Source organism: Gadus morhua, chromosome 8 (assembly GCF_902167405.1).
Source record: "Gadus morhua chromosome 8, gadMor3.0, whole genome shotgun sequence".
Lineage (NCBI taxonomy): Eukaryota > Metazoa > Chordata > Actinopteri > Gadiformes > Gadidae > Gadus > Gadus morhua.
Window position 1 is genome coordinate 12,973,994 of NC_044055.1, and position 25,451 is coordinate 12,999,444.

General features: G+C 49.5%; 1 protein-coding gene across 3 annotated transcripts in view; it reads left to right on the plus strand.

Moving 5' to 3' along the window:
- Nucleotides 1–25,389, plus strand: part of agla (amylo-alpha-1, 6-glucosidase, 4-alpha-glucanotransferase a) — a 26,197-nt gene extending 808 nt beyond the window's left edge. For 2 of the 3 annotated variants that reach the window (XM_030364285.1, XM_030364286.1), the window contains exons 2-35: nt 1,016–1,159; nt 2,455–2,665; nt 3,285–3,454; nt 4,093–4,296; nt 6,328–6,509; nt 6,987–7,098; nt 7,591–7,714; nt 7,804–7,906; nt 9,050–9,147; nt 9,411–9,553; nt 10,298–10,485; nt 11,473–11,596; nt 12,223–12,386; nt 12,723–12,824; nt 13,053–13,205; nt 13,684–13,834; nt 13,982–14,106; nt 14,812–14,924; nt 15,794–15,928; nt 16,313–16,443; nt 16,893–17,029; nt 17,245–17,378; nt 17,490–17,665; nt 18,275–18,377; nt 18,467–18,590; nt 19,112–19,213; nt 19,422–19,533; nt 19,976–20,111; nt 20,352–20,464; nt 20,843–21,054; nt 21,539–21,636; nt 21,800–21,887; nt 22,328–22,461; nt 22,742–25,389. In XM_030364285.1, coding sequence (XP_030220145.1) covers nt 1,072–1,159; nt 2,455–2,665; nt 3,285–3,454; nt 4,093–4,296; nt 6,328–6,509; nt 6,987–7,098; nt 7,591–7,714; nt 7,804–7,906; nt 9,050–9,147; nt 9,411–9,553; nt 10,298–10,485; nt 11,473–11,596; nt 12,223–12,386; nt 12,723–12,824; nt 13,053–13,205; nt 13,684–13,834; nt 13,982–14,106; nt 14,812–14,924; nt 15,794–15,928; nt 16,313–16,443; nt 16,893–17,029; nt 17,245–17,378; nt 17,490–17,665; nt 18,275–18,377; nt 18,467–18,590; nt 19,112–19,213; nt 19,422–19,533; nt 19,976–20,111; nt 20,352–20,464; nt 20,843–21,054; nt 21,539–21,636; nt 21,800–21,887; nt 22,328–22,461; nt 22,742–22,859 — 4,608 coding nt within the window. In that variant the 5' untranslated portion in view covers nt 1,016–1,071 and the 3' untranslated portion in view covers nt 22,860–25,389. Of the gene's footprint in view, nt 1–1,015; nt 1,160–2,454; nt 2,666–3,284; nt 3,455–4,092; nt 4,297–6,327; nt 6,510–6,986; nt 7,099–7,590; nt 7,715–7,803; nt 7,907–9,049; nt 9,148–9,410; nt 9,554–10,297; nt 10,486–11,005; nt 11,130–11,472; nt 11,597–12,222; nt 12,387–12,722; nt 12,825–13,052; nt 13,206–13,683; nt 13,835–13,981; nt 14,107–14,811; nt 14,925–15,793; nt 15,929–16,312; nt 16,444–16,892; nt 17,030–17,244; nt 17,379–17,489; nt 17,666–18,274; nt 18,378–18,466; nt 18,591–19,111; nt 19,214–19,421; nt 19,534–19,975; nt 20,112–20,351; nt 20,465–20,842; nt 21,055–21,538; nt 21,637–21,799; nt 21,888–22,327; nt 22,462–22,741 lie in introns of all 3 variants that reach the window. The other variant, XM_030364287.1, reaches the window with a different exon arrangement.
- The last annotated feature ends 62 nt before the right edge of the window (nt 25,390–25,451 follow it).

The window sequence follows — 25,451 nt, forward strand, 5'->3', positions numbered from 1 at the left end:
TCTAATACCGTTAAACTCGTTATAATCTGCGATGGGACTCCTTCTTCAGTGACACAACAGCTGACCAGACTTTCAAAACAAACTTCAGTTTCAACATTGAGAAACCTTTTGTAAAGTTTTTCTTAGGAAACCTTTTGTGTTTCACAACGCTAGGCTATGTGTAATCAAGTTTTTTTTTTTTGGAATGCTTGTTGTGTTTATTTTATAGCCATTGTGTAGTTTATTTATTATTACTTGGTGTTTAACAAGGAATTTTGTATTTATTTGTTGCGTAGTTTAGTACTTCCTGCTTCCAGAGGAAGTGAGGTTTGTTTACACGACTCAAAAGTGACGACCACAGAACTCTCTGGTGAACTCTGAACTGTTGGCTAAAGTAAACTTGGACACACAGTAACAAACTCTAGTGAACTAGGACATACAGTACCACACACTAGTGAGATAGAACATACAGTAGCACACACTAGTGAAATAGAACATACAGTAGCACACAATAGTGAACTAGAACGTGCAGTAGCACACACTGAACTAGGACACACACTCTGACTCGCCCCATTCCGACCATGAGACCCTGGAGTAACTTCTTTATAACTTACCGTACAAACTCGTATCTGCATTTAGTAATTTAGCAGACTCTATTATCCTCAGTGAATAAAGAATCCATTAAATTTGGAGAAGCTACTGAAGCTTTGGACTTAATTCTGAAACACATCAACTCCCTCGCTCAGACCGAGAGAGAAGCCCGGAAGGTTCTGAGCAGAACTCCAAACCACAGAGGGCCTCAAAGCTCTCTGGAGAAGGAGGATTCTGCAAGGGCCTAGGGGCTAGGGAGCAAGGGGGCTGGGGAGCTAGGGGGCTAGGAAGCTATGGGTCTAGGGGTCTAGGGGATTACGGAACTAGGGGGCTAGGGAGCTAGCGGCTAGGAAGCCAGGGAGCTAGGGCGCTAGCTTCTCCACACATGAGAAGGTTTGTGACTGGTTGGCTCCAGCTTGAGTGTTAAAGTGTTCTTTTCTTCCAGAGTGAGAAAGAGAGAGAGACAGAGAGTGAGATAGTGTGTCCAGCAGACGTCAGAAGATGTTGCCCCAGCACCTGAAGCAGATCCGAGTCCTCCAGCTCAACAACCAGGAGAACCTGGAGAGGACTCTGTTCAGACTGGAACAAGGTAGGACTCACCCTGGATCACTCCTGTTCTCACTCCTCACACCCCTGGATCACTCCTGGTATCACTCATCATACCAATGTATCACTCCTGTTCTCACTCCCCACACCCCTGGATCACTCCTGGTATAACTCATCATACCAATGTATCACTCCTGGTATCACTCATCATACCACTGTATCAATCCTGGTATCACCCATTCCACTGTATCACTCCTGGTATCACTCATCATACCACTGTATCACCCCTGGTATCACTCATACCACTGTATCACCCCTGGTATCACTCATACCGCTGTATCACTCCTGGTATCACTCATACCACTGTATCACTCCTGGTATCACTCATCATACCACTGTATCACTCCTGGTATCACTCATCATACCACTGTATCAATCTTGGTATCACCCATACCACTGTATCACCCCTGGTATCACTCATACCACTGTATCACTCCTGGTATAACTCATCATACCACTGGATCACTCCTGGTATCACTCATACCACTGTATCACTCCTGGTATCACTCATCATACCACTGGATCACTCCTGGTATCACTCATACCACTGTATCACTCCTGGTATCACTCATCATACCACTGTATCACTCCTGGTATCACTCATACCACTGTATCACTCCTGTTCTCACCCCTCACATCACTGTATCACTCCTGGTATAAATTCTAGTATCACTGCTAATAATAACTATAAGAGGTCTATGTTCAGGCTAGGGCAAGATAGGAAATGTCCTGTATCACACCTAGTATCACTCGGCCTATCACTCCCGAGAATAGCATTTAGTGTGGACAAGCATTTAGCCTCCATGCTACTAACTACTCGTTTTGTAGTGTCTATAAGGTGTGTGAATGTGTAGTATTTGAGTAACTAAGGTGTGTTAATATATAGTATTGTAGTAACTAAGGTGTGTTTATGTGTAGTATAGTAGTAACTAAGGTGTGTTTATGTGTAGTATTGTAGCAACTAAGGTGTGTTAATGTGTAGTATTGTAGTAACAATTGTGTACTAATGTGTAGGGTTAGAGTAACTATTGTGTACTAAGGTGTAGAGTAGCTGTATTGTTTACTATGGTGTAGAATAACTATTGTTTACTAAGGTGTAGAGTAACTGTATTGTGTACTAAGGTGTAGAGTAGCTGCATTGTTTACTATGGTGTAGAGTAACTGTATTGTTTACTAAGGTGTAGATTAGTCCAATACAATTTTCAACTAGGGCATGGCATCATAATGTGTAGTATTGTGTAGTAATGTGTACTTGTATTGTGTCACTGTGGGCCCCAGGCTTCGAGCTGCAGTTCCGTCTGGGCCCCAGCCTCCAGGGCCGCTCCGTCAGCCTCCACACCAACTACCCTGCGGCGGGGGAGGCCTTCCAGAGGAGCTGCTTCCGGGTCCTGAGCTGGGTGAACCCCGCCGGCCGCGAGGACGACTCGGACAAGTACTGCAGCCTGGACCTGCAGCTGGCCGGCTCCTTCCACTTCCACTACAGCCTCGGGTACGGCCCCCTAGGACCACCACCCACACCACCCTGTGGAGGGAGTGACACCTCCAACCACTGTAGAGGCAGTCATACCTCCACCCACAACCCCCCTACTGTAAAGGCAGTGGTACCTCCACCCTACTGTAGAGGCAGTCATACCTCCACCCACAACCCCCCTACTGTAAAGGCAGTGGTACCTCCACCCTACTGTAGAGGCAGTCATACCTCCACCCACAACCCCCCTACTGTAAAGGCAGTGGTACCTTCACCCTACTGTAGAGGCAGTCATACCTCCACCCACAACCCCCCTACTGTAGAGGCAGCGGTACCTCCACCCTAATGTAGAGGCACTCATACCTCCACCCACAACCCCCCTACTGTAAAAGCAATTGTACCTCCACCCTACTGTAGAGGCAGTGGTACCTCCACCCTACTGTAGAGGCAGTCATACCTCCACCCACAACCCCCCTACTGTAAAAGCAATTGTACCTCCACCCTACTGTAGAGGCAGTGGTACCTCCACCCACAACCCCCCTACTGTAAAAGCAGTGGTATCTCCACCCACCACCACCCTACTGTAGAGGCAGTGGTACCTCCACCCTACTGTAGAGGCTCCTGCTCCTGTGTTCCCCAGGGACGGGGGGCGGTGCGGTGGGGGCTACTTGGTGGTGGACCCCGTGCTCCGGGTGGGCCCCGACGACCAGGTCCTGCCCCTGGATTGCATCACCATCCAGACCTACCTGGCCAAGTGTCTGGGGACCCTGGACCTCTGGCCACAGAGGCTGCAGGTCGCCAAGGAGACCGGTAGGACGCCACCGGATAGCAGCTAACAGTTTAGCCTAGTATCGAGCTAGCAGCCAGCGAGGTAGCATCTAGCTAGGTGTCAATTGGCAGCTATATAGGTGGCAGCTTAATGTAACAGCTAGTTTGGTGGCATTCATCTACTTAGCTTCAGCAGCCAGCTAGCTATCAGCTAGCTTTGACACTCCTCTATCACTTACTGATTAAAGCTAGGTAGGGCCACTCTGAAGCAACAAGCCGGCTAGACTCGGCCTCCGAAGACACTTGTGTCCTCCGGCTGACTGAGGCTGGGTGCTTTGGACCGGGGCCGGGGGCACAGAGAGATCCAGCCTTTGATCTATCGAGATGTAGAGAGAGTTACAACGGATATGATACAACAGATTGCTTAATATAGCTTTAATCTATGTCTCTCTGTCTGTCTGTCTGTCTGTCTGTCTGTCTGTCTGTCTGTCTGTCGGTCTGTCTCTCTGTCTGTCTGTCTGTCTGTCTGTATATCTGTCTGTTTGTCTGTCTTCCTCTTTTCTCTCTCTCTCTCTCTCTCTCTCTCTCTCTCTCTCTCTCTCTCTCTCTCTCTCTCTCTCTCTCTCTCTCTCTCTCTCTCTCTCTCTCTCTCTCTCTCTCTCTCTCTCTCTCTCTCTCAGGGTACAACATGCTCCACTTCACTCCCCTCCAGACCCTGGGTGAGTCCAGGTCCTGCTACTCATTGGCCGATCAGCTGACCTTTAACCCCGAGTTCAGCCCTGAGGGGCGGAGCTACGGCTGGGCCGATGTCGGCGCATTGGTGGAGAAGATGAAGAGAGAATGGAACATGCTGTCAATCACAGACGTGGTGTACAACCACACCGGTAAATATCACCTCTTTCTGAACATCTATACATCATAAATATCACCTCTTTATGAACATCTATACATCATAAGTATCACCTCTTTATGAACATCTATACATCATAAATATAAACTCTTTATGAACATCAATGCATCATAAATATCACCTCTTTATGAACATCTATGTGTCATAAATATCACCTCTTTATGAACATCTATGTGTCATAAATATAATAGTTTTTTGTTATTTTTTTTCTCTGAAGCACTTTGAGATTCTTGAATATAAAGTGCATTATAAATAAAATGTATTCTTATTATTATTATAAATATCACCTCTTTATGAACATCTATACATCATAAATATCACCCCTTTATGAACATCTATACACCATAAGTATCACCTCTTTCTGAACCTCTATACATCATAAATATCACTATGATGTCTATCATAGCTATATGTAATAGCTTTCACGTCTATAGATCCAATCTATGCATCATTTAATATTATACATTACCAGGACACCAAAGAAACCAATGAACTAGTGCAGCCCCCTCGAGTGATAACCCCGTTACCCCCGGTTGCAGTTCCCAAGTAAAGGTCAGAGAGTCTCAGGAACTTGATATAAAGGTCAGAAACCCACTGAAGGTCAAAGGTTCCCTGACTTTATTCCTGGCCGCCATTTCATTTCCATAGCGACGGTGCGCTCTATGTGGGCAGGTCCTAAAGTAGCGAGCCGCTGGCACTGCGGTCCAGTGTGGAGCGCAGTGGTAGGTTCCACTGTGGAGCACAGTGGTACTTTCCACTGTGGAGCGCAGTGGTACGTTCGACTGTGGAGCACAGTGGTACGGTCCAGTGTGGAGCGCAGTGGTACTTTCCACCGTGGAGCGCAGTGGTACATTCCACCGTGGAGCGCAGTGGTACGTTCCACCGTGGAGCGCAGTGGTACGTTCCACCGTGGAGCGCAGTGGTACGTTCCACCGTGGAGCACAGTGGTACGTTCCACCGTGGAGCACAGTGGTACGGTCGACTGTGGAGCGCAGTGGTACGGTCCACTGTGGAGCGAAGTGGTTCGGTCCACTGTGGAGTGTAGTGGTAAGTTCCACCGTGGAGCACCGTGGTACGTTCCACGGTGGAGCACTGTGGTACGTTCCAATGTGGAGCAAAGTGGTACGGTCCACTGTGGAGCACCGTGGTACGTTCCAATGTGGAGCAAAGTGGTACGGTCCACTGTGGAGCGCAGTGGTACGTTCCACTGTGGAGCGCAGTGGTACGGTCCACTGTGGAGCGCAGTGGTACGTTCCACTGTGGAGCGCAGTGGTACGTTCCACTGTGGAGCGCAGTGGTACGTTCCACTGTGGAGCGCCTTGAACATAGGACAGGCTTTATGAATGTTATTACGGGCCAGCCTCAGAGGCAGAGGCCACCTGTTGTTTTATTATTGTTCCGCCAGATTGACGGACACAGCAAAGACTGCTGAGTTGCTTCTCATGAACTCTCTACGGCTGTCAAGGCTGAGTAGAGAGGAACAGAGGAGAAAGATTAAATTGTCTGGAAACAGGTGGCGCTATAGCAATAGTCAAAAAATGCAACAAGCATATCTCGTGATCCCTTTGACCTACAGTCTTGAACATCTGCCCTCATATGCATCTCCTCACGGCGAACAGATCAGAGTCAGGAACCGCACCCCTCTGGCCCTCTTCCACCATTTTGATTCCATTAGGATCTCGGGTTTATTGACATAGACCCATTCTGTGGTATATCTGTGGACCATTGTCTTCCATGCAGCTTTAAATATATTATAATATGAACAAAACACGAACAAACACAAATTGTTATAAAGAAAACACAATGTGTTATAAAAAACCCACAATGTGATATAAAAACACAAAATGTTATATAATAACACAATGTTTTATTGAAACACACAATGTTGTGTTGAAACACACAATGTTGTGTTGAAACACACAATGTTGTATTGAAACACACAATGTTGTATTGAATCACTCCATGTTGTGTTGCTGCCCCATGTTAACTCCCAATGTGTCCTCAGCGGCTAACAGCCCCTGGCTGGCAGACCACCCGGAGTGCGGCTACAACCTGGTGAACTCACCCCACCTGCGCCCCGCCTGGGTCCTGGACCGCGCCCTCAGCCACCTCAGCGATAGCATTGCTAGCGGAAGCTACGTTGCTAAAGGACTTCCTGCTGAAATCACCAGCGAGGCACACCTCAACGTCAGTTCACCGCCTAGGCCTAGCCTCCTAGCCTCCTAGCCTCCTAGCTAGCTAGCTACTGATTAGCTGCTAATCACTGCTAACTAAGGATGACATCGTGTTGGAATGGAGATTAATGGGCTCAACATGAAGTATGTATGTGTGTGTGTGTGTGTGTGTGTGTGTGTGTGTGTGTGTGTGTGTGTGTGTGTGTGTGTGTGTGTTTGATACATGTATTGTTGTTTGTGTGTGCGTGCGTGTGATTGTAATGTGTTTGTGCGTGTGTGTTTGTAATGTGTGTCTTTGTAATCTGGTGTGTGTATGTGTGTGTGTCTTTGTAATCTGGTGTGTGTATGTGTGTGTGTGTGTGTGTGTGTGTGTGTATGTTTGTTATGTGTGTGTGTGTGTGTGTTTGTGTGTGTGTGTGTGTGTGTGTTTGTAATGTGCGTGTTTGTGTGTATTTGTAATGTATGTGTGTGTGCGTGTGTGTGTTTGCAGGCGCTGCGCAGCGTCCTCTGGCAGGAAGTGTTTCCTCAGGTCAGACTGTGGGAGTTCTTCCAGGTCAACGTGGAGAACGTTGTGGCTGCCTTCAGAACCCTGCTGGAGAACCGTGAGAACCCTGCTAACCTGTTAATCTAAACCCACTAGGGCCCTGCTAACCTGTTAACCTAATCCTACTAGAACCCTGCTAACCTGTTAACCTAATCCCACTAGAACCCTGCTAACCTGTTAATCTAATCCCACTAGAACCCTGCTAACCTGTTAATCTAATCCCACTAGAACCCTGCTAACCTGTTATTCTAATCCCACTAGAACCCTGCTAACCTGTTATAATCGACTAGAACCCTGCTAACCTGTTATAATCCACTAGAACCCTGCTAACCTGTTAATCTAATCCCACTAGAACCCTGCTAACCTGTTATAATCCACTAGAACCCTGCTAACCTGTCCTAAACGAACTAGATCACTGCTAACCGGTTATAGACTCACTAGAACCGTTCTCATGTTATAAACTCCCTAGAACAGTTCTAATGCTTTATAATAACAAGTGTATGTTTGTATTTTTGTGTGTGTGATTTATCTACTTTCTTCTGATGCTCAGATCCCAAACCAGACCATAATAAGCGAGTAGGGAAAGGGCTGAGGATGATCCAAGACCCTAGTTACCGTCGTTATGGCAACACTATTGATATGGACTCGGCCCTGGAGATATTTGTCCCTCAGAGGTCAGTCGCAAGAAAAACATTTGAGCACTAGAGGTTGGGACGTCTCCACAGAGGTCAGATTATGCAGTAATCAAATGATGTGTTTGTAGCCCCGCCCCCCATCACCTCCTGGAATGCTGTGATTCGCTGAAGCAGAGGCTGAATGAGCTGAACGGACAGCAGTACCACATCGTTCACCAGCACCAGGAGCAGGTTAGATACTAACTAACTACTAACCGACAGGTTAAGATACTAACTACTACTAACTAACTAACTACTAACCTACAGGTTAAGATAATAACTACTACTAATTAACTACTAACCTACAGGTTAAGATACTAACTACTGCTAACTAACTACTAACCAACTACTAACCTATAGGTTAGGATACTAACTACTAACCTACAGGTTAAGATACTAACTACTGCTAACCCTAAACTTCAAGATACTAACTATTACTAACTACCTACAGGTTAAGATACTAACTAACTACTAACCTACAGGTTAAGATACTAACCATCTACTAATCTAAAGGTTAAGATACTAACTACTACTAATTTACAGGTTAAAATACTTACTAACTACTAAATAACTACTGACCTCGAACCTGTTACAACATATACTCATTGCTTGTTGAACTATACACTAATGGCTTGTTCAACTATAAACTAATGGCTTGTTGTTAAAATACTTAAAGGTTGGGTATGGGATTTGCAAAACACCAGCAGACTTTGAGAATACACAACTCGAATGGTCCTACCCCCTCTCCTTCAACGCTGACTCTGACTCCACACATTCCAAGTACATGGACACGCAATCATGCACGAGCGCGAACACAGATGCGCGAGATTGAGCCAGGCTAGCTAGGTTAGAGTTTAGGGTTGTCTTCCAGTGCTAGGTCCAAATGTGGATTAGCTAGTTAGCTAGCTCCAGTAGCTACCGCAGGATAACAACAGCAGAAGCTTGCTCTGGGTAACAAGCTTTGAGTACGTGCACAAAGGATCACGCGCGGGGAGCGGGGGAGGGGGAGTGCAGTACGACCGTTTGATTGACGTACTTACTGTCCAATGCCACTCGGTGGCTCTGGAAATCATTGGCTGGAGTTTTTCGAGCCCTGCCCGTTCCACAGATCATTGACTTGTTTAATTTTCATGTCAGTACTTCTAACTCAGTGGCTGTAAGTGGGTTATGAAGTATTTCAAGTAATTTTGCAATAATGGCCAAAAAAGAGAATTCCATACCCAACCTTTAATCAATGTATGTTTGAATGTTTTGGAACATTTGCTTTCTAAAGGTTTCAGAACTCTCAAACTTTCTTTTGAAGATTATATTTTCTTTTTCTCTTCTTCCTCTCAGGCAGCCAACTGCATCGTGGGAACTGTTGTTTATGAACGGCTGGCTGACCATGGTCCTAAACTGGGACCTGTGAACCAGAAGAACCCATTGGTTACCAGGTAAGAAGACTGGGTGAGACTAGAACATGATTCACTAGACCAGATGAGACTAGGCCAGGTGAGACCATGGAGGAGTCAAGAGAATTTGAGAAGAACACTCATTTTGCATGTGTGTGTGTGTTTGTGTGTATTTATGGAGAGAGGATATATAGAAAGAGGGGTATAAAGGGAAAGAGGCAGTTGAACATCACATCTGTTGATACATCACAGCAGGTAGGAACCCTCAACTGTGTGTGTGTGTGTGTGTGTGTGTGTGTGTGTAGGTACTTCTCCTTCTCCTCCTCTGAGCTCCTCTCTCTGGAGGAGGAGCTGCGTCTCCTGGAAGTGCCGACTGCGACGTGTCACTTCCTGGCGCACAACGGCTGGGTGATGGGGGACGACCCCCTCCGCAACTTCGCTGAACCAGGCCAGTACATCCAACATGGCCGCACCTAGGTCCAACATGGCCGCTGCACCTCGGTCCAACATGGCCACCACACCTAGGTCCAACATGGACGCCGCACCTAGATCCAACATGGCCGCCTCACTTAGGTCAAACATGGCCGCCGCACATAGATCCAAAATGGCTCCCTCACCTAGGTCCAACATGGCTGCCACACCTATATCCAACATGGCCACCTCCCCTAGGTCCAACATGGCTGCCACACCTATATCCAACATGGCCGCCTCCCCTAGGTCCAACATGGCTGTCTCCCCTAGGTCCAACATGGGCGTCAATCCTAGTTCCAACACGGCTGCCGCACCTAGATCGTACATGGCCGCCAATCCTACATCCAAGATGGCTGCCGAACCTAGATCCAACATGGCCGCCGAACCTAGATCCAACATGGCCACCAAACCTAGATCCAACATGGCTGCCGCAACTAGATCCAACATGGCCGCCACACCTAGATCCAACATGGACTGCAAATAGGTCCAACATGGCTGCCTCCCCTAGGTCCAAGATGGCCTCATCCCCATGTCAAACATGGCCGCCTCCCCAGGTCCAATATTGCCGCCTCCCCAGGTCCAACATGGCCGCTTTACCTATATCCAACATGGCCACCGCACTATTTCCAAAATGGCCGTAGAACCTAGATCCATCATGGCTGCCCAACCAGGGTCCAACATGGCCCTAACCCATGTCCAACATGGCCCCCTGTGTGTGCAGGCTCCAGTGTGTACCTGCGCAGGGAGCTGGTGTGCTGGGGCGACAGCGTGAAGCTGCGCTACGGCGCCGGCCCCCAGGACTGCCCCTACCTCTGGGCCCACATGACGCGCTACACACAGACCACCGCACAGCACTTCCACGGGGTCCGCCTCGACAACTGCCACTCCACACCACTGCACGTGGCTGAGGTACGTCATCAGGGCAACGGCCTCACAGTGACCTCATCACACATGACCTCATCACACCGTGACCTCATGACACTGTGACCTCATCAAACTGTTACCTCATCACACCATGACCTCATCAGACCATGACCTCATCCCACCATGACCTCACCACACCATGACCTCATCATGACCTCATCCCACCATGACCTCATCATGACCTCATCTCACCATGACTTCATCACACATGACCTCTTCACACCGTGACCTCAGCACACCTTGACCCCTTCACACCGTGACCTCATCACATTCACATGCTGATCACTTGTCTCAAAGTCTTTGAGCCTCTGTTGTGTTTTATAAATTCAGTCCTGGAAGTATGTGTGTGTTGTATGTGTGAATGTTTGTATCTTATGTTTGTGTTCGTATGTTGTGTGGGTGTGTGTATACATGCGTGCGTGCGTGCGTGTGTGCGCATGCGTGTTTGTGTGTGTGTGCGTGTGAATGCGTGCGTGCGTGCGTGCGTGCGTGTGTGTGTGTCCAGACCATGCTGTCCGCTGCCCGGGCGGTGCGCCCCGACCTGTATGTGATCGCTGAGCTCTTCACGGGCAGCGAGACTCTCGACAACGTCTTCGTCAACCGCCTTGGGATCAGCAGCCTCGTGCGCGGTACACTGGTGCACGTGTGCTGGTGCACGTGTTGCTGGTGTGCACGTTTGCATGCGTATACTAATGCGCTCTCTATCTCTCACCCTCTCGCTCTCCCACTGTTTCTCTCTCTGTCTCTCTCTCCCTCTCTCCCTGTTTCTCTCTGTCTCTCTCCCCCTCTCGCTCTCTCCCTGTTTCTCTCTCTCTCCCTCTCACTCTCTCCCTGTTTCTCTCTGTCTCTCTCTCTTTTTGTCTACATCACATCTCTTTTGGCTCTGCTGCCTTGTCCCCCGTCCCCCCAAACCTCTCCCCTCTTGGCTGTGATGTGGGCGTGGCCTGGCTGTCCTGTGCTGTGGTTGGTCAGTTTATGCTGGCCGCTGCTCGGAGGGTGTGTCCTAACCTTTACGTGGTGGCAGAGCTCTTCACGGGCAGCGAGGAACTTGACAATGTCTTCGTCACCAAGCTAGGCATCACATCTTTAATACGAGGTACTGTCGCTTTGATACAAGGAATTACATCTTTAATACGAGGTACTGTCGCTTTAATACGAGGTACTGTAGATTTAATACGACGTGCTATTGCTTTAATATGAGGTACTGTTGCTTTAATACGAGGTACTGTCGCTTTAATATGAGGTACTGTAGCTTTAATAGGAGGTACTGTCGCTTTAATACAAGGTAGTGTAGCTTTAATGCTAGGTACTGTTGCTTTAATACAATGTGCTGTAGCTTCAAAATGAGGTACCGTAATACTAAATAACTAAATACTGTTTATAGATCTCCTCATAGATCTAGATATGGATCTCTCTCTCTATATATCAATATATATAGATAATATATATATACGTATATATATATTTAAGAAATACACTTTGTAGTTGATAGATACAAAGTAGATACAAACACTACTAACTACTAGCAACACTACTAACCATCAGCAAGGTAAGCTGTGTAGACTGGTTAACTAATCTGACTGGTTAACTGGTCTGAAGTGTGTGTAGACTGGTTAGCTGGTTAACTGGTCTGGAGTGTGTGTAGACTGGTAAGCTGCTTAACTGGTCTGGAGTGTGTGTAGCTGGTTAGCTGGTTAACTGGTTAACTGCTGTGTGTCCCAGAGGCCATGTCTGCAGGGGACAGCCATGAGGAGGGCCGTCTGGTGTACCGCTACGGGGGCCAGCCGGTGGGGGCCCTGGTGCAGCCCAGCCTGCGGCCCCTGGTCCCCTCCATCGCCCACGCCATGTTCCTAGACATCACCCATGACAACGAGTGCCCCATCCAGGTCTGCATTCACAGTCCCCTCCCCCTTCCCAAGGGCTACGTCTCTGTAACAGCTGATGCTAATGTGCTAATGTGTGTTGTAGCCGATGCTACGGTTGTGTCTTATAGCTAACATGCTATTGTTCTGTTGCTGCTGAAATGTTGTGCTGTAGCAGATGCTAATGAGCTAGTGTTGTGTTTTAGCAGATGCTAAGAGCTAGGGTTGTGTTTTAGCTGATGCTAATGAGCTAATGTTGGGTGGTAGCTGATGCTAATGAGCTAATGTTGGGTGGTAGCTGATGCTAATGAGCTAATGTTGGGTGGTAGCTGATGCTAATGAGCTAGCCTTGTGTTGTAGCTGCGGTCGGTGCTGGATGCCCTGCCGAGTGCCGCTGTTGTGTCGATGGCGTGCTGCGCCACCGGCTCCACCAGAGGGTACGACGAGCTGGTACCACACCAGGTACACGCACACACACACATCCACACACACACACACACACACACACACACACACACACACACACACACACACACACACACACACACACACACACACACAGAGACACACCACACACATGTACACGCACAGACACTCATGCACACTCAAACACTCAAACAATCAAACACACTCACACCCACACACACGTCCTCGAGACGCTTGCTCAGCGTTGTGTTGTGATTGGTCCAGATCTCGGTGGTGAAGGAGGAGCGTGTGTACCCCAGCTGGAGCGCGGCGCCCTCTGCCTCTGTGGGGGAGACCAGCGGCCAGACTGGCATCACGGCCGCAAAGAGAGCCATCAACCTGCTGCACCAGGAGCTGGCGGCACAGGGCTTCATACAGGTAGGGGAGGGGCTCATACAGGTAGGGGAGGGGCTTCAAACAGGTAGGGGAGGGGCTTTATACAGGTAGGGGAGGGGCTTCAAACAGGTAGGGGAGGGGCTCATACAGGTAGGGGAGGGGCTTCAAACAGGTAGGGGAGGGGCTTTATACAGGTAGGGGAGGGGCTTCAAACAGGTAGGGGAGGGGCTTTATACAGGTAGGGGAGGGGCTTTATACAGGTAGGGGAGGGGCTTCAAACAGGTAGGGGAGGGGCTTTATACAGGTGAGGGGAGGGGTTGAAAGGTCTGGCCAGCCAAAGGAATAAGTGCTTGTTATTGAACATAGTTATCAAGTACTTGTGGTTTGTGAAACATGGTAGCATAATGCTAGTAGGTTTGAAACGAGTAGGAAGTAGGGAAGTGTCCCGCTGGTGCTCTGACATCACTTCCTGTGTGTGAGCTGGTCTAGTTGTATGTGTGACATTACTTCCTGTCCCCAGGTGTACGTGGACCAGGTGGACGCGGACACGGTGGCTGTGACTCGCCACTGTCCCTCGACCCATCAATCAGTGGTGACCGTCAGCAGAACAGCATTCTGGGACGTCAAGACCCACCAGTACCCCCCCACCACCCCCCCCATGTTCATACCAGGTCTGTCTGCCTGTCTGCCTTTCTATGCCTGCCTGTCTGTCTCTTTTCCTGTTTGTCTGATTCTCTCTCTCTCTCTCTCTCTCTCTCTCTCTCTCTCTCTCTCTCTCTCTCTCTCTCTCTCTCTCTCTCTCTCTCTCTCTCTCTCAGGGAAGATCGAGGAGGTGGTGTTTGAGGCGAGGATGGTTGAAAGGCATGCTGGGAGTTATAAGAGAGACGATGACGTCATCAATGGCATGCCGGAGTACTCAGTGGAGATCAAGGAGCACATAGCGGTCTGTACTCACCTCGTATCGCTCCTCACTCTTTCACTCTCACTATAGACCTCGTATCACTCCTCACTCTGTCACTCTCACTATAGACCTCGTATCACTCCTCACTCTGTCACTCTGACTATTGTGTTACTATATACCGTGTATCACTCACTCTATCACTCTCACTACTCACTCTGTCACTCTTACTCTTCTGTTACTATAGACATTGTATCACTATTCACTCTATCACTCTCACTACTCACTCTGTCACTCTTACTCTTCTGTTACTATAGACATTGTATCACTATTCACTTTATTACTTTCACTACTCACTCTGTCACTTTTATTCTTCTGTTACTATAGACATTGTATCACTATTCACTTTATCACTCTCACTACTCACTCTGTCACTCTTACTCTTCTGTTACTATAGACATTGTATCACTATTCACTTTATTACTCTCACTACTCACTCTGTCACTCTTATTCTTCTGTTACTATAGACATTGTATCACTATTCACTTTATCACTCTCACTCTTCTGTTACTATACAACTCGTATCACCCTTTAATCTATCACTATCGCCATTCTGTTAATATATACCTCGTATAACTCTTCACTCTATTAGTCCTCACTATTCTGTTACTTTAGACTTTGTTTCACTCCTCACTCTTCTGTTACTCTATACCTTGTATCACTTCTCACTCTATCACCATCACTATGTAGCTAGCGGAAAGTACTCTGGTGAAGCCGGGGGTCGTGACCTCTAAGGGGAGGTCAGAGTTCATCCAGGAGATCACCTTCCAGAAGCTGACCCCTGGGAGCGCCATCGCCTTCAGGTACCCTCAATCACTCACTCACTCACTACCTCACTACCTCACTCACTCACTCACTACCTCACTCTCTCACTACCTCACTCACTCACTACCTCAGTCACTCACTCACTCACTCACTACCTCACTACCTCACTCACTCACTCACTACCCCCCTCTCTCACTACCTCACTCACTCACTACCTCAGTCACTCACTCACTCACTCACTCACTCACTCACTCACTCACTCACTCACTCACTCACTCACTCACTCACTCACTCACTCACTCACTCACTCACTCACTCACTCACTCACTCACTCACTCACTCACACTCAATGTTCTAGGTGTTTCTTCTCTAAGGGCGTATCCACACCTGCCTTGTTTGGTCGAACCAAACCAAAAAAATCGCTGGTGCGGACCTTTTGGGCTGGTGTGAATACAAACCATTGAATTCTGGTGCGGACCAAACAGCCGGTCCGAGACCCAGCCGGAGAGGTGGTCTCAGTTTGCTTCCAAACGCCTCTGATGCTCCAAAAGTACTGCAAATGTTTGCAACTGTATGAAACATCAGTACGCTGAATCTCCATAGTTTGTTGACTTTGTTTTCTTTGTTCTCTTTTTTTTTATGCGTTACCCCGTGTTACCCCACCCCGACCGTCTTGTCCAATGATTGAACGATCTATGCACAAATGTGCGTTGACGAATTCTCGGATTGTTGCGAAAAATTGCAATGTGAAAAGGAACCGCACCAAACCAAAAGATAAACATTGCGTTTTGGTCCGGACCAAAGAGATCGAACTAAGGACTTTCCTGGTGTGAATACGCCCTTAATCATACTGCAGTGTTGATGTTGAGTGGTTCTAAGATCTCCATGGTAACCCCCCTCCCTCCAGGGTGAGCCTGGACCCCCGGGCCCAGCAAGTGGTCGGGATCCTCCGCTTCTACCTCACCCAGTTCAGCCCCAAGTACCGCAAGGGCAGCATCCCGGACCTCCAAACACCCCCCGCGCTGAAGACCCCCCTGGCACAGTAGGCATTCGACCACACACAAACCACACACACACACACACACACACACACACACACACACACACACACACACACACACACACACACACACACACACACACACTAACACAGAGACACACACACATAGACACACACACAAACACAGAGACACACAGACACACACACGCACACACACACACACACACATAGCACAGAGACCCACACACATGCACACACATAGTGTGTGTGTGTGTGTGTGTGTATATATACATGTGTGAACATATATACTGTATATATATGTGTGTGTGTGTGTGTGTGTGTGTGTGTGTGTGTGTGTGTGTGTGTGTGTGTGTGTGTGTGTGTGTGTGTGTGTGTGTGTGTGTGTGTGTGTGTGTGTGTGCGCAGGCTGATGTCCCAGCTCTCCCTCTCCGACCTCAACATCCTGCTGTTCCGCTGCGACGCTGAGGAAGAGGAGGATGGAGGAGGATGCTACGGCGTCCCGGGCTGGGAGAAGTTCCGCTACGCCGGGCTGCAAGGTACCGTGATGGTATGGTGCTGGTTGATGGTTTGGTGCTGGTTAATGGTGTGGTGATGGTTGATGGTTGATGGTTTGGTGCTGGTTAATGGTTTGGTGCTGGTTGATGGTTTGGTGCTGGTTGATGGTCTGGTGCTGGTTGATGGTTTGGTGCTGGTTGATGGTTGATGGGGCTGGTTGATGGTCTGGTGCTGGTTGATGGTTTGGTGATGGTTTGGTGCTGGTTGATGGGGCTGGTTGATGGTTTGGTGTTGGTTGATGGTTTGGTACTGGTTGATGGTTGATGGTGCTGTTTGATGGTTTGGTACTGGTTGATGGTTCACGGTTTGGTGTTGGTTGATGGTTTGGTGCTGGTTGATGGGGCCGGTTGATGGTCTGGTGCTGGTTGATGGGGCTGGTTGATGGTCTGGTGCTGGTTGATGGTTCACGTTTTGGTGCTGGTCTGCACAGGGCTCATCTCGGTGCTGGCTGAGATCCGGCCCACCAACGACCTGGGCCACCCGCTGTGTGTGAACCTCCGTCAGGGGGACTGGATGCTGGACTACGTCTCCTCCCGCCTGGTAGCCCGCGAGGGACCGCTGGCCCAGGTCAGAGCCTCCTCCTGCTGCTCCCTCTGCTCCTTATCCTCCTCCTCTCCTCTCCTCTCCTCCTCCTCCCCTCCTCCTCCTCCTCTCCTCCTCTTCCTCCTCCTCTCCTCTCCTCCTCCTACTGCTCTTCCCCCGATCAGTCAGACATCCTCCTCTTCCTATCAGTCAGACCCTTCTCCTTCTGTGTGTGTGTGTGTGTGTGTGTGTGTGTGTAGGTGGGCCAGTGGCTGGCCTCTATGTTTGACTTCCTGAAGCTGGTTCCTCGGTATCTCATCCCCTGCTACTTCGACGCCATCTTGGTCGGGGCATACGGCGCGGCGCTGCAGTCCACCTACCGCCTCATGTCCAGGTAGGCTTGCTCGTCTAGCTGCAGGTAGCCTGCTGCTAACGCTTTAGTGTGTCTGTTAGCTTTGTCCGGGAGGGCTCCAGCCTGGTGCTAACGCTACGGTGTGTCTGTTAGTTTCGTCCAGGAGGGCTCCAGCCTGGTGCGGCTGCTGGCGCTGGGCTCGGTCCAGATGTGTGGGGTGGGTCGGCTGCCGGCCCTGCCTCCGCTCTCCTCCTCGCTGGAGGACGTCCCCTACCGCCTCAGCCCCGTCACCGGGCAGAAGGAGCAGTGCTGCGTCTCATTGGCTGCAGGTAGCTTCTCAGCGTCCTATCACAGCGGAGGGTTGGGATTAGGGAACAAAGGAGCAGACCTTACATGGACTTTCAGACAGGAGGAGGGGCTAGAGGACAGGAGGAGGGGCTAGGGGACAGGAGGATGGGCTAGAGGACAGGAGGAGGGGCTAGGGGACAGGAGGAGGGGCTAGAGGACAGGAGGAGGGGCTAGAGGACAGGAGGAGGGGCTAGGGGACAGGTGGAGGGGCTAGGGGACAGGAGGAGGGGCTAGGGGACAGGAGGAGGGGCTAGGGGACAGGAGGAGGAGCTAGAGGACAGGAGGAGGGGCTAGGGGACAGGAGGAGGGGCTAGGGGACAGGAGGAGGGGCTAGGGGACAGGAGGAGGGGCTAGGGGACAGGAGGAGGGGCTAGGGGACAGGTGGAGGGGCTAGAGGACAGGAGGAGGGGCTAGGGGACAGGAGGAGGGGCTAGGGGACAGGAGGAGGGGCTAGGGGTCAGGAGGGGGGCTAGGGGACAGGAGGGGGGCTAGGGGACAGGAGGAGGGGCTAGAGGACAGGAGGAGGGGCTAGAGGACAGGAGGAGGGGCTAGAGGAGTGGGCAGGAGGCTGACGGCTGGTCTTCTTCCAGGTCTTCCTCACTTCTCCTCGGGGATCTTCCGCTGCTGGGGGCGGGACTCCTTCATCGCCCTGCGCGGCCTGATGCTGCTGACGGGACGCCACCTGGAGGCGCGGTATGTGTGTGTGTGTGTGTGTGTGTGTGTTTGTGTGTGTGTGTGTGTGTTCCTCCATCCTCCTCTCACCCCTCCTCCCGTCTCCGTAGCAACGTGATCCTGGGTTTCGCGGGGACGCTGCGCCACGGCCTGGTCCCAAACCTGCTGGGCGGCGGCCGCGCCGCACGCTACAACTGCAGGGACGCCGTCTGGTGGTGGCTGCAGTGCGTCCAGGTACTGCTGCTCCTCCTCTTCCTCATGCTGCACCTTCCTCCTCCTCCTTCTCCTCCTCATGCTGCTCCTTCCTCCTCCTCATGCTGCTCCCCTCCTCCTCCTCCTCCTCCTCCTCTTCCTCCTCATGCTGCTCCTTCCTCCTCCTCCTCCTCCTCCTCCTCATGCTGCTCCTTCCTCCTCCTCCTCCTCCTCATGCTGCTCCTTCCTCCTCCTCCTCCTCCTCCTCCTCATGCTGCTCCTTCCTCCTCCTCCTCCTCCTCCTCATGCTGCTCCTCCTCCTCATGCTGCTCCTTCCTCCTCCTCCTCCTCCTCCTCCTCCTCATGCTGCTCCTTCCTCCTCCTCCTCCTCCTCCTCCTCATGCTGCTCCTTCCTCCTCCTCCTCCTCCTCATGCTGCTCCTTCCACCTCCTCCTCCTCCTCCTCCTCATGCTGCTCCTCTCCTCCTCATGCTGATTCTTCCTCCTCCTCATGCTGCTCCTTCCTCCTCCTCATGCTGCTCCTCTCCTCCTCCTCCTCCTCAGGACTACGTTACCCAGGTGCCCCAGGGAGAGGACATCCTGCTGTGTCCCGTCACACGCATGTTCCCAACCGACGACTGTGAGCCCCGCCCCGCCGGAGAGGTGGTACGTACCCACACACACATCATGGCCCTCATCATGGTGTGTGTGTGTGTGTGTGTGTGTGTGTGTGTATGTGTGTGTGTGTGTGTGTGTGTGTGTGTGTGTGTGTGTGTGTGTGATTTGTGTGTTTCAGGTGTGTGTATTTTGTGTATAGTGTGTGTGTGTGTTGTGCATAGCGTGTTTTTGACATGTGTGTGTGTTTCTCCTACAGGAGCAGCCTCTCCATGATGTCATCCAGGAGGCTCTCCAGCGCCACCTGCAGGGGATCTCCTACCGAGAGAGAGGAGCCGGACCCAAGATAGACCAGCACATGAGGGACGAAGGTAGTCCTCCACCTGCTCATCCGCTCCCTGCTCCTCCACCTCCTTGTCTCCCCGCTCGTCCTCCTCTCCCTCGTCCTCCTCCTCTCCCTGCTCCTCCTCCCCCTCCTCCTCCTTCTCCTTTTCCTCCTCCCCCTCTTCCTCCTCTTCCTTCTCCCCCTCACCTCGTCCTCTCCCTCCCCCTCCTCCTCTCCCTGCTCCTCCTCCTTATTGTTGACCTAGGTCAGGTATGAGGTGATATGTGATGTCATCAGGTATGATGTCATCTGTAGTTTAGGAGATATTTGACTATAAAGCAGAAGGTATCTGACTGGAGCAGCATCATGGTAGCATCGTACTAGCCAAGCTAGTGGTAGCCAGGCTACTGGTAGCCATGCTAGTGCTAGCCATGCTAATGCTAGCCACGCTAGTGCTAGCCATGCTGATAACTGTCATGTGACCTCAGGGTTCAACGTGGTCGTCAAGGTGGACCCGGAGACGGGTTTCGTAACCGGGGGGAACCGCTTCAACTGTGGTACCTGGATGGACAAGATGGGAGAGAGCGAGCGTGCTCGCAACAAAGGGATGCCCGCAACGCCCAGGTACCTGTTAGAGCATGTTATATACATGTTATACCTTCTCAACACTCTCTGATCTCACTAAATGGCTAGCAGCACGAAATCAAGGGATATTTAGAATAGAAAAAAAAGTGTGATTAATCGCGAGTTAACTATGACATTAATGTGATTAATCACGATTAAATATTTTAATCGCTTGACTCGCCCCAGTACTGCAGTAGTACTCTCTGTCCCCAGTACTGCAGTAATACTCTCTGTCCCCAGGGATGGCGCGGCCGTGGAGATCGTGGGTCTCTGTAAGTCGACGCTGCGCTGGCTGCTGCTGCTACACAAGGAGGGACTGTACCCCTACGACGGAGCCACAGTACTCAGAGAAGGTACTTTACACTATATACTACGTACTGTATACTATATACTACATACTGTACTCCTACGACGGAGCCACAGTACTCAGAGAAGGTACTTTACACTATATACTACGTACTGTATACTATATACTACATACTGTACTCCTACGACGGAGCCACAGTACTCAGAGAAGATACTTTACACTATATACTACGTACTGTATAGTATATACTACATACTGTACCCCTACGACGGAGCCACAGTACTCAGAGAAGGTACTTTACACTATATACTGCGTACTGTATACTATGTACTACATACTACATACTGTTACACAGAGACGACACTTTATACTCCATCCTGCTCCCTGGGGAGTGTGACTTCATGTATAAGGTGTCCTCCCTTAGGCAAGGAGGAGTTCATCCAGTACTCGTGGTGGGACCAGGCCATCCAGCGGTCCTTCGAGGCGTCCTTCTGGGTGTCGGGCGAGGCCGGGGACCCCCTAGAGACCCGCCCAGACCTGGTCCACAAACAGCACATCTACAAGGACAGCTTCGGGGCCTCCAGCGCCTGGTGTGACTACCAGCTCCGGCCCAACTTCACCATCGCTATGGTGGTGGTACGTAGACAGACAGACAGGTTACAGACATACGGGTTACACACAGACAGGTTAAAGACAGACGGGTTGCCGACAGACAGGGTAGAGACAGAGAGACATGTAACAGACAGACGGGTTACACACAGACAGACAGATATGCTATGTTGTGATAGGCCATCCTGTGTTTGCATTGGCTGTCCTGTGCTCTGATTGGCTGTCCTGTGCTCTGATTGGCTTTGCTCTGATTGGCTGTCCTGTGCTCTGATTGGCTGTGCTCTGATAGGCTATCCTGTGCTCTGATGGGCTGTGCTCTGATGGGCTTTCCTGTGCTCTGATTGGCGGTCCTGTGCTCTGATTGGCTGTCCTGTGCCCTGAAGGGTTGTCCTGTGCTTTGATTGGCTGTCCTGTGCTCTGATTGGCTTTCCTGTGCTCTGATGGGCTGTCCTGTGCTCTGATTGGCTGTCCTGTGGTCTGATGGCCTGTCCTGTGCTCCGATTGGCCCTAGGCTCCAGAGCTGTTCTCGACTGAGCGCGCTTGGAAGGCCCTGGAGGTGGCAGAGAGCAAACTACTGGGAACACTGGGAATGAAGACCCTGGACCCAGAGTAACTACACTACCATACAATATACTACTATACTATATTCTATATGCTTCTGATTGGTCGAGAGGGAGCAGACAGGAAGTGTTTTGAGGGTTTCACCTCTCACCTTCAGCCGCTTTAACTTCCTGTTTCAGTGATCTCCTTAACACTGTCTCTGTTGTTCTAGTGACATGGTGTACTGTGGTGTCTATGACAACGCACTGGACAACGACAACTACAACCTGGCCAAGGGTTTCAACTACCACCAAGGGCCGGTGAGTCAACGCGCCCCTAGTTCTCCAACACAGTACTGTTTAACATGTAGTCACAGCCCCTAGTGGCGGAACACAGTACTGTTTAACATGTAGTCACAGCCCCTAGTGGCGGAACATAGTACTGTTTAACATGTAGTCACAGACCCTAGTGGCGGAACACAGTACTGTTTAACATGTAGTCACAGCCCCTAGTGGCGGAACACAGTACTGTTTAACATGTAGTCACAGCTCCTAGTGGTGGAACATAGTACTGTTTAACATGTAGTCACAGCGCCCTAGTGGCCCAACGCAGTACTGTTTAATATGTAGTCACAGCCCCTAGTTGCCCCCTTGTGTGTTTAACGCACACACGTTTAACACGTGTGTGTGTGTGTGTGTGTGTGTGTGTGTGTGTGTGTGTGTGTGTGTGTGTGTGTGTGTGTGTGTGTGTGTGTGTGTAGGAGTGGCTGTGGCCAATAGGATACTTCCTCCGGGCCAAACTCTTTTTCTCTAAGAAGCTGGGGGAGGAAGAGTACCAGAGGACCGTGACTCTGGTCAAACACCTGCTGTCACGGCACTACACCCACCTGGAGGGGTGAGCACCCTAACTGTACCCTAACTGTACCCTATACCCTAACTGTACCCTATACCCTACCTGTACCCTAACTGTACACTATACCCTAACTGTACCCTATACTCTACCTGTACCCTAACTGTAACCTATACCCTAACTGTACCCTATACCCTAACTATACCATAACTGTACCCTAACTGTACCCTAACTGACCCTAACTGTACACTAACTGTACCCTAACTGTACCCTAACTGACCCTAACTGTACACTAACTGTACCCTAACTATCGCCCTCTCCCCAGGTCTCCATGGAAGGGTCTCCCTGAGCTGACCAATGAGAGCGGGCAGCACTGCCCCTTCAGCTGTGAGACTCAGGCCTGGTCGCTGGCCACCGTGCTGGAGGTGCTCTATGACCTCTAGGTGACCTCTAGCTGACCTCTGGGTGACCTCTGTGTGACCTGAAGACAACCTCTGTCCTACAGCGTCCAGTGGTGCTGCGCTACTCTCTGTTAGAAGCAGGAAGCAGCGTCCAGCTCTGGGTCATCCTGTGTCCTCAGAGTCACGTGATCAGGATCAATAACACTGATCGGTCTTATTCTAAAGGGAATGTTTTGTTTCTGACATCTTATGCACACATAGTTTATTTTACCCCAACAAAACCAATATCGATGCCCACTACTATTGAGAATAGGTGTGTATCACACGAGAGAGAATAAATAATAAAGTATTAATGTTTGGCCCTAGGGTTCCTCCTGGTGGGCGTGGTGACAGCCTTTTAACAGAGTCAACTACAGATAGTATATCAAAATGAGTATATCAAATATAATATATCAAATATAGTATATAAAAATACTATATAAAATATAGTGTATCAAATATAGTTGATCAAGTTTACAATGCTCTTCTTTTTAGCATTCACTAACATGCGATAATATGCTAACTAGCCAAAACCTGCTGACATGATTTAAAATGCCTACATGCTGCAACGTATTTTCATGCTCCTACATGCTACATGCTTCAACATGCTCACATGCTACAACATACTAATATCCTTGACAACATGCTAACATCCGCTAACATGCTTCAACATGTTATAACATCTTCTACATGCCCTGATCCCAACATTATATTGCATAAATGTAGTTTGTTCAGAGTCTGGAATGATCTAGGATTGATCATATATCTATAAACTATAGATGCAAGATGTTTCCTGCTGACCCTGTCCCCTCCTACTAAAGAGTCCACCTTCCTCCTAGTTTACCACATGTATTATGCTATATATTTTTTATATATTTAAATATATTTTTACTAATTCATGCTGTGCTGTTTGAGGACAAGGGGAGTGGCTCCACTGCTGGGTACTAATTCTACTGTGGTATTACTTTAGTATTACAGGGTCATACTGTAGTGTTGCTGTGTGTCATGATGTAGGATTTCAGTGCAGTAGAACTACTGTGTATACCCTGAGACTAGGGCACTTTTAAGCCTGCTGTACTGCATGTGTTGAACTGCTACATAGTTCAGATATCAAGCTCTGATTCATGTTTATTAACCCTGAACCCTGCGCACGATCCTACTGAGAACTACCTCCAAGACTTAGTCTGTTAGAGAAACACCTGGACCTACCTTAGTCTAGACTGAAACACCTGGACCTACCTTAGACTGAACACCTGGACCTACCTTAGACTGAACACCTGGACCTACCTTAGTCTAGACTGAAACACCTGGACCTACCTTAGTCTAGACTGAAACACCTGGACCTACCTTAGACTGAACACCTGGACCTACTGGACCTACCTTAGTCTAGACTTAAACACCTGGACCTACCTTAGTCTAGACTGAAACATCTGGACCTACCTTAGACCAGACTGAAACATCTGGACCTACCTTAGACTAGACTAAAACAGCTGGACCTACCTTAGTCTAGACTGAAACACCTGGACCTACCTTAGTCTAGACTGAAACACCTGGACCCACCTTAGACTGAAACACCTGGACCTACCCAACTCTCCCTTTCTGGTCTCCATGGAGACCAAGCTGGTCTTAACTAACTGAACTCCCAGTGAGTATAACCCCGGACTTCTCTGAGAGGCTCCAGCGGGACGTTGGGAGGAGAAGACATCTCAAATTAACAGAAGTCATGATACCAGGATGGTTCCGTTGTTTCATGAGAACCTTAACTCTGAGGACCCCCTGGTGCCTTCAGAGACCATCTCTCTGTGGTCTACACCTTCACCTGACCCTCCTGACCTCGTCCTGAGAGCAGTGGGTCACCTTATGTTCATGTCCTCATGACAGACCTCTGGACAATCTAACACCGAGCTCTTGTTCCATGTGTTCCAACAGAGGTTTCACCATGTGTTCTAACAGAGGTTCCACCATGTGATCTAACAACGGTTCCACCATTTGTTCTAACAGAGGTTCCACCATGTGATCTAACAACGGTTCCATCATGTGTTCTAACAGAGGTTCCACCATGTGTTCTAACAATGGTTCCATAATGTGTTCTAACAGAGGTCCCATCATGTGTTCTAACAGAGGTTCCACCATGTGTTCTAACAATGGTTCCATAATGTGTTCTAACAGAGGTCCCATCATGTGTTCTAACAGAGGTTCCACCATGTGTTCTAACAGTGATTCCATCATGTGTTCTAACAGAGGTCCCATCATGGGTTCTAACAGAGACTCAACAATGTAGAGCAGGATGTCTTGTTGTTGCTACATGCTAATGCTAACGCTAGCGCTAACCTCTAATTCTGCTCATGCCTGTCCCTGCTACAAAGAGAGGAGAATGATTTAAAAAGAGCGTTGAGCTAGAGACAGCCCTACTGTTCCAGGATGTTTGTGTGTTGAAGATGAAACATGGATGTTTACCGTCAGAGCTGTTGTTGTTCCCAGATTACTGTTACCATGGATACAACAATGCTGAATAAACTCCACATTAACACAATCTTCTCCAGCTCTTGTGTTTGTTTGTGTGTGTGTGTGTGTAATGATCTGTGGTGGAGCGTG